The sequence below is a fragment of the Petaurus breviceps genome, unplaced genomic scaffold (genome assembly GCF_028583685.1).
Source record: "Petaurus breviceps papuanus isolate PSGF00001 unplaced genomic scaffold, PetGlider_PUasm1.0 90845, whole genome shotgun sequence".
NCBI classification, from domain to species: Eukaryota; Metazoa; Chordata; class Mammalia; order Diprotodontia; family Petauridae; genus Petaurus; species Petaurus breviceps.
The window spans coordinates 3,189,474-3,202,960 of NW_027187359.1; the positions used below are offsets into that span (position 1 = coordinate 3,189,474).

A 13,487-nucleotide genomic window follows, 5' to 3' on the forward strand; every position below is an offset into this window, starting at 1 on the left:
GGCTACTGGGTAGCCCTCTGGGATAGATCTGTGCTCTTACACATCTTATGTGGTGGACTGTGCTGTTCTCTGCCTGAGGTCCTGAACAGAAGACTTTAGTGACCATCCTCAACTGCTCCTTTTTGGGCCTCTGACACATCCCTTCAGTTTGCTGCCCAAGATGAAGCAGTTTGTTCAAGGATATTGCTCTTCTTTTTACAGATGAGGGAGCTGAGGCTCAGACTTGCCCAAGTCCGCACTGTGAATAAATGGTAGAAACAGTTCTTCTGAAACCCAATCTAGAACCCAGTTTGATGGGTTGTCATTGCCTTGTCACTTGATCATAAGGATAACGTGCTATTGTTAGGCCTCCATCCATGGTAGAGTGTGAAAGTCTCATCTGCATTTCATTCTCCCAAGGAGGCATTGCTACTATCTGAAAAAGAATCAGTGTGTTTTTTGGCAACTGGGTTAACTTCTCTCCTCTCTCTTAGTGTGACTGCCTTCCTTGCACATATTCTTAAGTGTCTTGCCAGGATAATTCATGTTATCCTTTTTTTTTTAACTGTCTGTGGAGAAAGATTTTCTTTCTTTCTTGTGACAGACCATTTAAATTGTTTTCAATGTATATAGGGATATAACCAGAGAGGATTAATCCTATATATACTGCTTGGTAAGGAGACCAATTAAATGTAGATAGTAATAGCTCAAATTTATAAAGCAATAAAGCACCCCCTTATTTGAATTTCACAGCAACCCTGTGAGGTAGGTAATACAAATATTATGCCCATTTGAAAAATGAGGAAGCTGAGTCTTAGGAGGTTGTTATTGTGTTTTTTTTTAAGCTATGTCTCATTCATTTTTGTATCCCTAACATACATCAGGACTTAAAGGATAGCACTGTGACCTTTAAGGGATCTCAGAGGCCCAGAAAAAGTGAAATTACTTACCCAAGATCACATAGTGAGTTAGTGGTAGAGCGATGCTGACTATAGATTCAGTTCTCTTCCTGTCACATTTTCCTGGCATTTAACTGAATGCAGCCAGGGAAGCTGGGAGCAAGCTAGTCAAGTGGAGGGACAGAAAAACCTCCTTGTTCTGACTGGATAGAAATATTACAGAGAAGTTTTCATGCCTGGGGTATTTGAAAATGGGCCATAGCCAAGGCAACCCTTGGCCTCTCAGAAAAGTGAGAGAGAAAGCAGGGATTGGAGGTAGGGAATGTGGAAAGGCTAATGGAAACTTTTTTTTCCTGCTATTGTAAGCAGACAAAGGTGTCTTGTGAACAATAACTGGAATGTACACCAAGTTGGAAGGCCGACGAAGGACTCTTATCACAACCATCCTGTGTAATAGAGGGTGAAGATTTTATTATACCCATTTTACAGATGGGAAAACCACTTCTGAATTTAAGTGACTCAGTCAGCTAGTGTTTACTAAGTGTCTACTGTGTGCCAGGCACTGTGCTAAGCACTGGGGATACAAAGAAAGACAAAGAAAACCCCCATGGTCCTTGCTCTCAAGGAGCTCACCAGCTAAAGGGGAAGACTGCATGCAAACAACCACACACTGATGGGATGCACGCAGAGTAAACTGGGAGCTGTGTTAGAGGGAAGCAACTAAAATTAGGGAGGGCTAGGAGAGGCCTCTAGCAGAAGGTGGGGCTTTAGCTGAGACTTGAAGAAAGTCAGGGAAGCCTGGAGGCAGAAAGGAGCGGGGAGAGCGTGCTAGTGCGAGGCCGGGATTCTGAGGAGGCAGATGGGAGGTCTTGTTGAAGAAACGAGGAGGCCAGTGTCACTGGATCAAAGTGTGTGTGTGTGTGTGTGTAGCCATAGAATAAAGTGTAATAATACTGGAGAGTTGGGAGTACTACACACCACTTCACACCATTATATACCAGTTCACACCATTATGTACTATTTCACACTACTACACATCACTTCACACTGCTATGTGCCACTTTTTATTACTACATGCCACTTCACACCAAAAATTAACAAACTTCACGAAAAAAAAAGGGAAGGGCTTTGAATGCTAAACAGAATTTTATATTTGATCCTGGAGGTGATAGGGAGCCACTGGAATTGATTGAGTAGGGAGGAAACATGGTCAGACCTGAATTTTAGGAAGATTACTTTGATACAGTGGAGTGTGGGTCGGCATGAGGAGGAACCTGAGGGAGGGAGATCACCCAGCAGGCTATTGCAATAGTCCAGGCATGAGGCGATGAGGGCTTGTGCCAGTGTGGTGTTGGTGTCAGAGGAGAGAAGGGGGAGCTGTTGTAAAAGGAGCAAAGATAAGACTTGGCCACTGATTGGGGGTGGGGAGGATAGCAGGGGTGAAGAGTCAAGGAGGACAGCTGGGTTGCAAGCCTATGTGCCTGGGAGGATGGGGGCACTCTCAACAGTCACAGGAAAGTTAGGAAGAAAGGTGAGTTTAGTCTTGGTTATGTTGAGTTTAAGATGTCTATGGAGGATCCAGTTTGAGATGTCTAAAAGGCAGTTGGAGATGTGGGCCTGGAGGTCAGGGAAAGACTTGCTGAGGCTTACATAACCAATTAGTGTCTACAGCAGGATTTGAGTCTAGTTGTCATGACTCCACGTTAAATAATTTTTCCACTGTTCTGCACAGCACTTCATACCACCATATACTACTTCACACTACTACACACCACTACACCTTACTGCACAGTGCTATACTAGACAACACTGCCTTTCAGAAGGACCAGTCAATCAATAGGCATTCCCTGCTAGATTACAGACCCTATACTAGATCCTCAGATAAAAAGCAAAAAGTCAAACAGTCCCTGCTGTCAAGGAGCTTACATTCTACTGGGGAAGACAACAGGTACACATACATATATAGAAATGCTGCGTAAAATAATTACAAGGTCATTTTGTGGGTGAGGCACTGGTAGTTAGGAGAATCAGGAAAGGCCTCATATAGGAGGTGGCACTGACTGAACTCTGAAGGAAAGTAGGGATTCTAACAGGCAGGAGGGAGGAGAGAGAACATTCCAGACAAGGAGGTCCATCTATGCCAAGGCAGGGAGACCAGAGATGGAATGTTATGTGTGAGGAATTGCCGGAGGTCCAGTTTGGCAGGACCATGGAGTGCATGAAGGACAATAATGTATAATAAGCCTGGAAAGGTAGGGTGGAGCTAGGTTGTAAAGGACTTTAAATTCAAAACAGTGAAGAAAAGCTGCCTGCAAGGGCTTTTGGTTCAAAGCCAGATAGAAGGCTTGAAATCTTGGACAAAAGCCCAACAAACCTGGGACGTCAAGAAAAGCCCCCGGTGAATTAGAAAGATGTGTTCTCTTCCAGCCTCAGGGAGAAATCATGGTTAGACCAAGTAGCAATTGGTAACAATTGAGGTTTAGGGAGAGTGGTAATTGTATAGTGCTCCAAACCACAAATCCTGTTTAAGACCTATTTAAATACTAATTTATTGGTGACATTCCATAATGACAATGCTTGACTGTTTACTAGGGTGCAATATTTAAAAAAAAATAATTACACCTGTTCTATATATCTTCACTAACTGATTCTATAGGAACGCTGACCTGTTTAGACTACAAGGTCATATATAATTAAGTCAACACCATCCATCTAGGGGCAACTTTTTTTAACTGTGTGCAAAATACTTAGGGGGCATTGAGTAGCTTCTGAGGAGAAGTTAGTCTGGCAACCCCAAACCTTGCAATGACTGGAATCATCAGATCATAAACTCAGAGTTGTAATGGACCTCAGAGATGATCTGGTCAAATCCTTTCATTTTATAGGTGAGAAAAAGGAGCCCTACCCAGAGAGGTTCAGTAATTTGTTTAGGGCCATACAACTAGTAAATTGCAGAGCTAAGATTGGAAGCTAGATTCGATGACCCAAATGTTGCTTTTGCCAATACTGTTTTTTAAAATTATTTTTATTGATGCCTTTTGTTATACCACATTCATGTCTCAATGTATCCATCCCCTTTACCTACTTAGTAAGCCATCCCTTGTAACAAAGATTAAAGAACAAAAAGGTGGAAAAAAAATCAGTCCAACAAAACCAACCAACACTTTGACCATATCTGAAAGTATATATGATATTCCACCCCCATAGACTCCCACCTCTGCAATAAAAGGAAGGAGATCACACCATTATTTATTTATTTAGCATTTATTGAACATCAGTAAGGCTTTGCAGAATATCTAAGTTGACAACATCCCAGCTATGTGGGTTTAGTCTCTGGAGAGGAAGCTTCCTTGGCACAGTGAGGCCATGGAAAGAGCCCTGGATTGGATAGCAGGAAACTTGGCTTCTTAGTCTGTCTCTTCAACTAACTGGCTCCATGACTTTGAGCAAGTCACTGAATATATCTGAGCCAGGCTCCTCAGTTGTAAAGTGAAAGGGTCTCACTAAAGTCACTGCCAACTCTAAAGTTCCTGTGGCTCTTCCTTTTGGAAGCTAGAGAAACTATGGGAATTTGCGGAGGATAGAATGATGTTGTTTCCCTCTCAGTCTAATCTAAACTTCCCCTCTCTCCAGATAGACCAGCACAATGAAGCTTTGTAAAAGCTGATCCAAGCTCACTGAAGTCTTTTGCTGTTGTTTGAACTGGCATAAGAAATGTGTGTGTCAGGAAAGCAAGGCGGGGGTGGGAAGGGTGAGAGATGGGTGGGGGAGAAGGGAGGAAAGGAAGGAGAGAAGAGGGAAAGAAAAGGAGGGAGGGAGAGAGAGAGAGAAGACAGGAAGGAGAGAGAGATGAGGAAGTGAGGGAAGGAGAGAGGGTGAGCTAACGGATAATTGTGTCACTGCTCACAAAAGGATAGATCCACATGGGGATCATGGAATTGTGGTTGTAGTGTGCCTATGTCAGAAGGGTGTTTGTGTAAGTAAGTGGGTGTGTGACAAGAGGTTCCTGGAAAAGATGAAAAAGAATATACCATCCTTCTTCTTTGCAGAGTTGGAGGATTATGGGCACAGAACATTCATACACTATCAAACTCCATTGATGTGTTGGTAGTTTTGCTGAAATACTTTTTTACTTTCTTTTTTTATGAATGATGTGGAGGAGAGGGAGAGGCATATATTTGGACATGAAAGTGATGTTAAATTTTGAAGTTAAAAGTTTATTTTTTAAAAAGAAACAAGGCTTATGGAGTTTTCATATCTCTTCCTCAATCCCCTCTTCTTTTTCCCCTAACCTTGTTTCCTAGGTCCTGGTAGTAAGAGGAGACCAGGGAACTGCTGTGCCCAACTTGGATCCTTGTCCATGTTGAAGTATGCTGTCGTTGGCCTCTATCTGCTGGTCTTCCTGATTCTTGTGGGCATCTTCATCCTGGCAGGTAAGAGTAAACTTTGCCACTATAAGTCCCCAGGGTAGTGGTAAGAGCAAAGAGACACAGCTATGATAGAACATCAGTGTAACCAGAAGAATGTAAGCTCCCTGAAGGCAGGGATTGGTTCACTTTTGTCTTTGTGTTCCCAAAGTCTAGTGAAGAACCTGATTCTTCATGAACATTTGTTGATTGATTGACTCTCAAGGGACCTGGCATCTATGACTTCAATTCATTAAATATTTATTGAATGGCTACCATGCTATAGATACTCTGGTAGATGCTGGGGGTACAAAGATGAAAATTGAAAGAATATCTTTAAAGAGCTCACATTTTAGTAGACTCCTACTGCTATATCTTCCCTCCATCATTCTGCAGTCCCACTTGACTTCCCTGTACATTAGTTTCTCCATTTGCAAAAAACACAGAAATAAGCTCAAAAACAAAACCAGCAACTACAGCTTAGCTTTAGAGTACTACCTTACATCTACAGGATACTTTACAGTTTGCAAAATGCTTTCACAGACTTGGGAAGATTTATATGAATTGATCCAGAGTGAAGTAAGCAAAGCCAAAAGAACAATATATAGAGAGACAATAGCAACTTAAAGGAAAATTAAAAAGAAGCCCAACTCTGAGGAACTAAAAAAACCAAGAATGATCTGAGGGAACAGATAATGAAATAAGCTCTTTCCTCATGATAAAGAGATGGCAGTCACCTAGGACACAATGTCACATACATTGTCAAATATGGTCCCTGTGTCTGCTGTTTTTATTTAATTGGATCCTTCTTTCTGATTACAAGGGAGGATTCAATGTGGACCGAGGGGAGTAGTATGAAAGTTGGGAATTTCTAGAAATGACTGTGATATAAAAACAAGAGGCAGCAATAATATTTGTTTTTTCTTAAAAGCCCCATCAGAACAATGTACAAAATGACTACCATAAATTAAAAAAAAATCTCAAAGGAAGCCCAAGTCTACCAGATTGTTAAGTGATTAAGCTAACAAGTAATGGAACAAAAACTAGAGCCTTGGTCCTCTCATTCCTAGCCTAGTAATTTTTTAAAAAGTTAACTATTTTATTGATCCTTTTTTTTCTTTTAAACACGAAACAAGTTGCTGTTTGTTAGTGAGCTATAGTCCCTTTACCCTCAGAGAAACTTCCCTTGGAACAAACAAACACAGAACAAAGAAAAACAAACCATCCCATTGACCCTTTCTGACAATCCATGTTCACTTAGCACCCATGGTCCGCCATCTTGTTGTTGAGAGGAGGGGGGTTTGTTTCATTGTCAATTCATTTTTGTTTTTGTATCTCCAGGGCCCCGAAGAGCTCCTGGCACATATCAGACACTTAACAAATGTTTGTTGGCTTGATGCTATGCATTCTATAACCTAGTGATTTTTTGAAAGCAATTTGCAGACAGGTTTAATTATAATTTTGACAGTTGATGATACCTAACATTTCATAGCATATTTGCAAAATGCTTCACATGTATCATTTGATCCCCATAATGACCCTGTGGGTAGGCGTTATTATTATCATCCTTATTTTACAATTGAGTAAACTGAGTCTCGGAGAAGTTCAATGATTTACCCATGGTCACATGACTAATATCAGGGGCAGGATTGGAACCTTAGTCACTCCTGAGTCTGAGTTCAATGTTCTTTCCAACCTGCCACATTTTTTTAAAGAAAAGATATGCCAGGGGGCGGCTAGGTGGCACAAGGAGTAAAGCGCTGGCGCTGGAGTCAGGAAGACCCGAGTTCGTTCTGGCCTCAGACACTTAACACCCACCCACACACAAAAAAGTAGCCATGTGACCTTGTTATTTAACCCCAACTGCCCTCCAAAAAAAAAGCAAAAAAAAATTCCTTATGGGTGGCCAGGTGGTGCAACAAGTAAGAGCACTGGCCCCAGAGCTGGAAGACCTGGGATCGAATCCAGGTTCAGACACTTAGCACCCACCCAGAAACACCTGGCCGTGTAACCTTGAGCAAGTTACTTAACCCCAATTGCTTAAAAAAAAAAAAGATATGCCACCCTTCATATGTGAAAATTAGCTAAGTTGTGAAAATGGGCCTATACTTTATTGTTTTTTCTAGTCAAAGATATGAGTTTAAAGTAATCCATCCACCCTTTTTAAAAACCATTCTGTGGGCAGCTAGGTGGTGCAGTGAACAGAGCACCAGCCCTGGAGTCAGGAGGACCTGAGTTCAAATCCGGTATCAGACACTTAATACATACACATACACACACACACACACACACACACACACACAACTAGCCATGTGACCTTGGGCAAGTCACTTAACCCTAATTGCCCTACTTTTCCCCTCCAAAAAAAAAGCAAAAAAAAAAAAGAACCATTCCTCCTTGTGACTAATGGTATGTGATGGCAAGGTGGATGGTTCATTTTAGAGGCTCTGGAACAGGGAAAGCTCTCTCTGGTGTAATGGGATTAAACCCATGACCCTGACTAATTAATGACGCATTCTTCCAAGCCACAGACAATAATTCAATTAAATTCAATATGCATTTATTAAACACCTACAATGTACCAGACAGTGACCTGGGTTCTGGGAGTAAAAGAGATAAAAATCACTGCTTTTAAGGAGTTCAAAAAATTAATGAAGCACTTTAAAGTTTGCCAAGTACTATATATATGCTATCTCATTTAATTCTTCTAACAATCCTGTGAGGTAAGTCCTTTATTATTCCCATTTTAGAGAGGAGGACACTGAGGCTGAGAGATTAAATGACTTGTCAGGGTCACACAACTACTTAAAGTCTGAGGAAGGATTTGAACTCAGGTCTTCCTGACTCCAAATTCAGCAGTCCATTCATTCAGTCACCTAGCTGCCAATAAGGAGATTTTATTCTTTTAAGAACACAAAAGCACAAATGATATTCCCCATATCCCCCATCTAAGGGGCAATATTCTCAAACCTTATCTTCCTAAGTGGAGGTATGATTATGTTTCAGTGGAAGGATTTAGAGTCAGAAAACCTAGAATGAACCAGGTATGAATTCTGGCTCTGAATGAATCATCTACCTGTGTGACCTAAGACAAGGAAGCAATGTAGCCCCTTTCAGCCTCAGTTTCCTCATCTGTGAAGTGAGGGAGTTGAACTAGGATGACCCCTGGAGTCCTGTCCAGCTGGAAATCTATGATCCCACAAAATCACATTATAGGAGGCCCAGGCATGGCCCCAGCCTTGTCTAAAGGGGTGAAACCTTCTAGAGGAGGGTGTGGTTAGTTAGAGCATGGCTTTTAGCCAGGCAGAACTGACGTGGTGTACTCAGGGTGGGGTCCTCAAGTTAGCCTTGGGGTAGGAATCTGGAGGTTAAGATGATTCTGGGGACTCAAGGCCAGCGACTCTTCCTGTTAAATATTGGAACAAATATCCAGGCAGGTCTTCACGTAAGCATGCTTACTTCTCTCTAGGTAGGGATCTTCCCTTGGCTACATATAATGGGGATGCTAAGATTTCACACATGCAATGTTGAGTGCCTGCCGTGAGGTGGTGTCTGTACCACCGACCATTAAGCTGGTCGGAATCCAACACTAACAAAGGCAGCACATTGTTGAGTCATTCCTTAGCCTGAGGGATGGTGTCCAAGGAGGGATCTGTGGTGGGCCAAGTCAAGCAGGCGGATGATTTGAATGTACTCTTGGGCCGCCCAGACAGAAAGAGGGGTCTCGGTTTTTGTGGGCTTGGCTGCCATGACCATAACAAATTTTCATAAGGTTTGGAAAGTGTCTCAGGCCAGCAGAGAAACCAAGTTATAGTGTTATAATCCCTCAGCTTTTTTAAAACAAGATTTTAAAAATGTTTTATTGATATTTTTTGTTTTTACATCACCTTCATTTCCAAATAGAGCCTTCTACCTCTCCTCCCCCCAGCTATCCCTTGTGAAAAAGAATTTTTAAAAAAGAAAAGACAGTGAAACTAGCCAACACATCAACTGAATCTAACAATATAGGCAATGTTCTACACCTGTTAGCCCCTTTCCTCTTCAGAGAAGATAGGGTAGGTCATTTTCTAATCTCTTTTTCAGGCTGTCTAGGCACTCTAATGACCCAGTATTCAGTTGTTGATGTCATTTCTACTATATTGTCATAATCAACTTTGCATCAGTTCTTATAAGCCTTCCCATGCTTCTCTGTATTCTTCATATACATTGTACATTCAAGTACCACAATTTGTTAATCCATTCCCCAACTGATGGGCATCTTCTTTATCTTTATAATAATTTTAGTAATAATTTTAACAAGAAAGTAGTATGATAGAGTGGATAAAGAGTCATCCTGGAAGCCAGGAAGACTTGGGTTTGAGTCCTGACATAAATACTCATCCATATATAGTCAATCAATAGTCAATAAACATTTAGTAAGCATCAGCTATGTGCCAGGCACTGTGCTAAGCACTGGGAATACAGATACAAAAATGAAAGATAGTCCCTGCCCTCAAGGAGCTTACAATCTAATGGGAGGAAACACACCAAAGAGAACTGAAAAGGGGAGGCATGGAGGGTGTGTGCCTGGTGAAGAGCCATGGTGTAGAGGTCAAAAAAGTCCAAAAGTAAGTCCTTCCAGGTGGGAAATGAGGAAATGTCTGAGATTTCTGTCTTATCCCTGTCTCCTTAAACGGAGGTTGAAGAATTGATGGCAACATACTGGTTGTGTGACCCTAGAAAAGTCATTTATCTTGTCAGACCTATAGGTAATCCTCTACAAGTTACATAGAATGTAAGTTACATTAGTCTTTCCTCACCGATGAGTTCCCTGCATAAGTGAAGTTACAGGTCTAGGTTCTATCTCTATCACATCCAGCCCTCAGCAAACCCAGCCAGTACAACAGCATAAATGAAAAAACTACAAGACAATGGAATTCAGATTTTTAAGTCTTGATTCCAGAGGACAGAAGATGAAACAAACCTCCTTAGAGTGGGAGAAGCACTTACTCTGGAGTCAAAGGACCTGGGTTCAATTCCTGGGGCTGACATTTACTACCTTTGTGACTTTGGGCAAGTCACTTAGCCTCCCTGTGCCTCAGTTTCCTCATCTGTTAAATGAGGAGGTTAGAGTAGATGGCATCTGAGGGCCCTAGATCTATGGTCCTGTCATGCTCTTAACAGAGGAAAGGCAGAAGGGAGAATAGGGATACAGAATGTTTCATATGGTTACTAATATGGTCTGTATGCTGGTTGGGTTTGCTTCATTGTTTTTCTTTGTTAGAAGGGAGTGGTGTGAGTGTGTGTGTGTGTGTGTGTGTGTGTGTGTGTGTGTGTGTGTATGTCTGTGTGTCTGTGTGTAGGGGAGGGGAGTGATGCCAGGGGAGCCGGGAGAGGAAGAGTAGCATATTGGGAACTGACTGCTATAAAAACAAAAGATATGAATAAAACTTAAAAAAAAAAACCTAGACAAGGAGAATAAGATAAACAAAATAAAATTATATATAAAATTGTGAATTCTGAACTATTTATAGTTTTGTTAAAGCAAAGGAAAGGGATATAAGTTTTAACAAAATAAATAGCAATAAAATCAAATTTGCTTTTATGTCCTCTTCCATCCGCTTATTTCCATCCATGTTGGCATTTATTAATACGATCATTGTCAGTGTATATGCTATTCTGATGGCTTTCTTCATTTTGTATCACTTTAAGTCTTTCTGTATTGCTTCATGTTGTTCACATATTCTTTTTATGGCCCAAGAGTGTTTCTATCCTATTAAAATATCACATTTGTTCAGCCTTTCCCCAATAATAGAACATTGGTGGTATTTTCCAGGGTTTTTGCTATTAGAAATGATATGATTATGCATATTTTTATATGCTTGCAAAGGGTATGATCAGTTTTGGAATTCTTATTATATATTGCTGGAATCCTTTCCAAAAAGATTGTATGTATTGGCACTGTAATTAAGGGGGAAAATCTACAAAAATGTTGGAGTCAGGTGAAATACATTGGGAGTAGTGGTAGTGGGGACATGTAAGAAGGGGATGTTGGGCTGCCTGTGAATAATTATGCTGCCTACAACGGAAGAGCAAAGATTTGGATCTAGAAGAGCCCAAAGAGGTCATTATGACCTCCCGCCCAATTGTTCATGTAAGGAAACTGAGGCACAGAGAAGTTAAATGCCTTGCCAACGGTCACTCAGCTGGCTCTGCAAGTTCAGTGCCTTCTCCATAGGCCCTAGCCTTTAAGCAGGATTGTTTTTTATAGGAGAGTGTCAGAGCCAGGTAAGCCCCTTCAGGGCTTGGAAAGAACCCACAACCAGGAAGTTTCCCAGGTGTGCTGATATAGACAGCCATCTGGGGGGATCGCTTTGATCTACCCTGTAGTCTTGTGGGTTGTGGCTGTGTTTGGTAAAGCTGTGGGTGGGCTGTCCATTTTCAGGTTATTCTGGGATGACAAGACCAATCAGATATACTGTGATTGTCCTGTCTCTGCCCTGAGAGATGTTGGAGAACGACAGCCATAATAGCACCATTTTCCAACTCTGCTAACAGTGGGGGAGCATCCCTGTTTCCCCATATCCTTGCAAATATGAAATGTTACATTCCCCTCCCCCACCTCCCCTGGCTATCTTTGCTAATTACAATTACTCTGTTGAACCAACTAATAGACCACAGTTTAAGGTAGGCTATGAAATGCATACAGGTATAGACAATGCTATGAGAGATATATAGGGGGCGGGGACATCTAGTTGGTGCACTTGCCCTTGAGTCAGGAGGACCTGAGTTCAAATCCAATTTCAGACACTTATTAGCTGTGTGACCCTGGATAAATGACTTAACCCTGATTCCCAAGGGGGCTTCTGGGAGTCCTACTAGATTAGGAAAAGTGTCACCTGGAATGCAATTTAAGAAGGACATTGACAGTCTGTAGAGTACCAAGGAGAGTGAGGGCTTTTGAGTTCATTTCATATGAGAACCATTCCCTGTCCTGAAGAGGTTTGTAGTCTGGGTGGGCAGTCTGGATATACACCAAGATAAAGGACTAGGAAAAGGAGAAAGTAAATACTAAGAAAGTGGTAAATGGTTTAGAAAGGAATTCAGAGAAGGAAGGAGAGATCTCTGAGGACTGGAGTAGTCAGGGAAGGTCTCCTGGAAGAGGAGGACTCAAACTGGGCAGAACTTAGATAAACAGAGAAGAGGGTAAAGGGCATTTTAGGAAAGGAGAATGACCTGAGCAAAGGTACCTTGGCAGGAATGCCCATGGTGCATTCAGGGAACAGCAAGTAGGTCCTGCTCTTTGACTGAACTAGAGGGTTGGTTTAATTCAATCTGACCATCATTTATTATGTGACTTTTTGTGTGATGATCTTTTTTCTAGTGCTTGGTATACAAAGATAGCAATGGGGTGGGGGTGGGGGGTGTGTGCCTGTCCTCAAGGTGCTTACATTCTACTTGGGGGAAACAACAGTTAAGTGGAGACTAGATCTCTGATTTCACTGGTCTACAGAATTCCTGGACAAGGAAATCAATGCAGGTCCACACTTTTTAGTCAAGTATTCAAATGCTGAGTGATTTGCTTAGGGTCGCACAGCCAGAATATGCCAAAATTAAGAATGGCAAGACCAGTCAGGTCTTCCTGGCTCCTAGCTCATCCCTCTGGCCACAATGACATATGGCCTATCACACAGGTAAGTAAATACAAAATTTATACAGGGTGTCCCAAAGGTCCTAGTGTAGCTTTAAGGTATGCACTTAAAATTGCACTAAGACTTTGGAGGAATATTGTACAAAATTATGTTTTTTTAAAATCTATTTTCTTTTGGCAGAGGGAGGGTAGGAATGCTCCCAACTTGGAGGAGGAGGAGGAGGAGGAGGAGGAGAAGGAAAAGGAAAGGTCTCTTGCAGGAAATGATGTTTGTGCTTGGTCTTGAATGGAGGTAGACATTCTAAGAAGCAGAGGGGAGAAAGGAGAACATCAAATGGGAGAGAGTGGGGAGGCCTATGCAAAGCATGGGTTTGGTGGTGGTCCAGGGAATGTAATGAAGTGATGCAAGAGAAAGCTGAAAAGATAGGTAGGGGCCAGATTATGGAAATCATAGGTTCCTAGATCTAGAGAGGAAGGAATTTCAGAAGCCATTAGATTTAATGCACTGATTTTGTAAGTGAGAAAACTTTGGAAGTCTAAGCTAGCAGCTTAGACTTTAACATGTCAGACCTC

At 41.7% G+C, this 13,487-nt stretch overlaps 1 protein-coding gene across 3 annotated transcripts in view; it reads left to right on the plus strand.

The window, feature by feature from the left end:
- Positions 1–13,487, plus strand: part of SCARA5 (scavenger receptor class A member 5) — a 162,014-nt gene that overhangs the window by 20,030 nt on the left and 128,497 nt on the right. For all 3 annotated transcript variants that reach the window (XM_069071927.1, XM_069071926.1, XM_069071928.1), the window contains exon 3: positions 5,183–5,311. In XM_069071927.1, the coding sequence (XP_068928028.1) occupies positions 5,183–5,311 (129 nt within the window). The remainder of the gene's footprint in view (positions 1–5,182; positions 5,312–13,487) is intronic.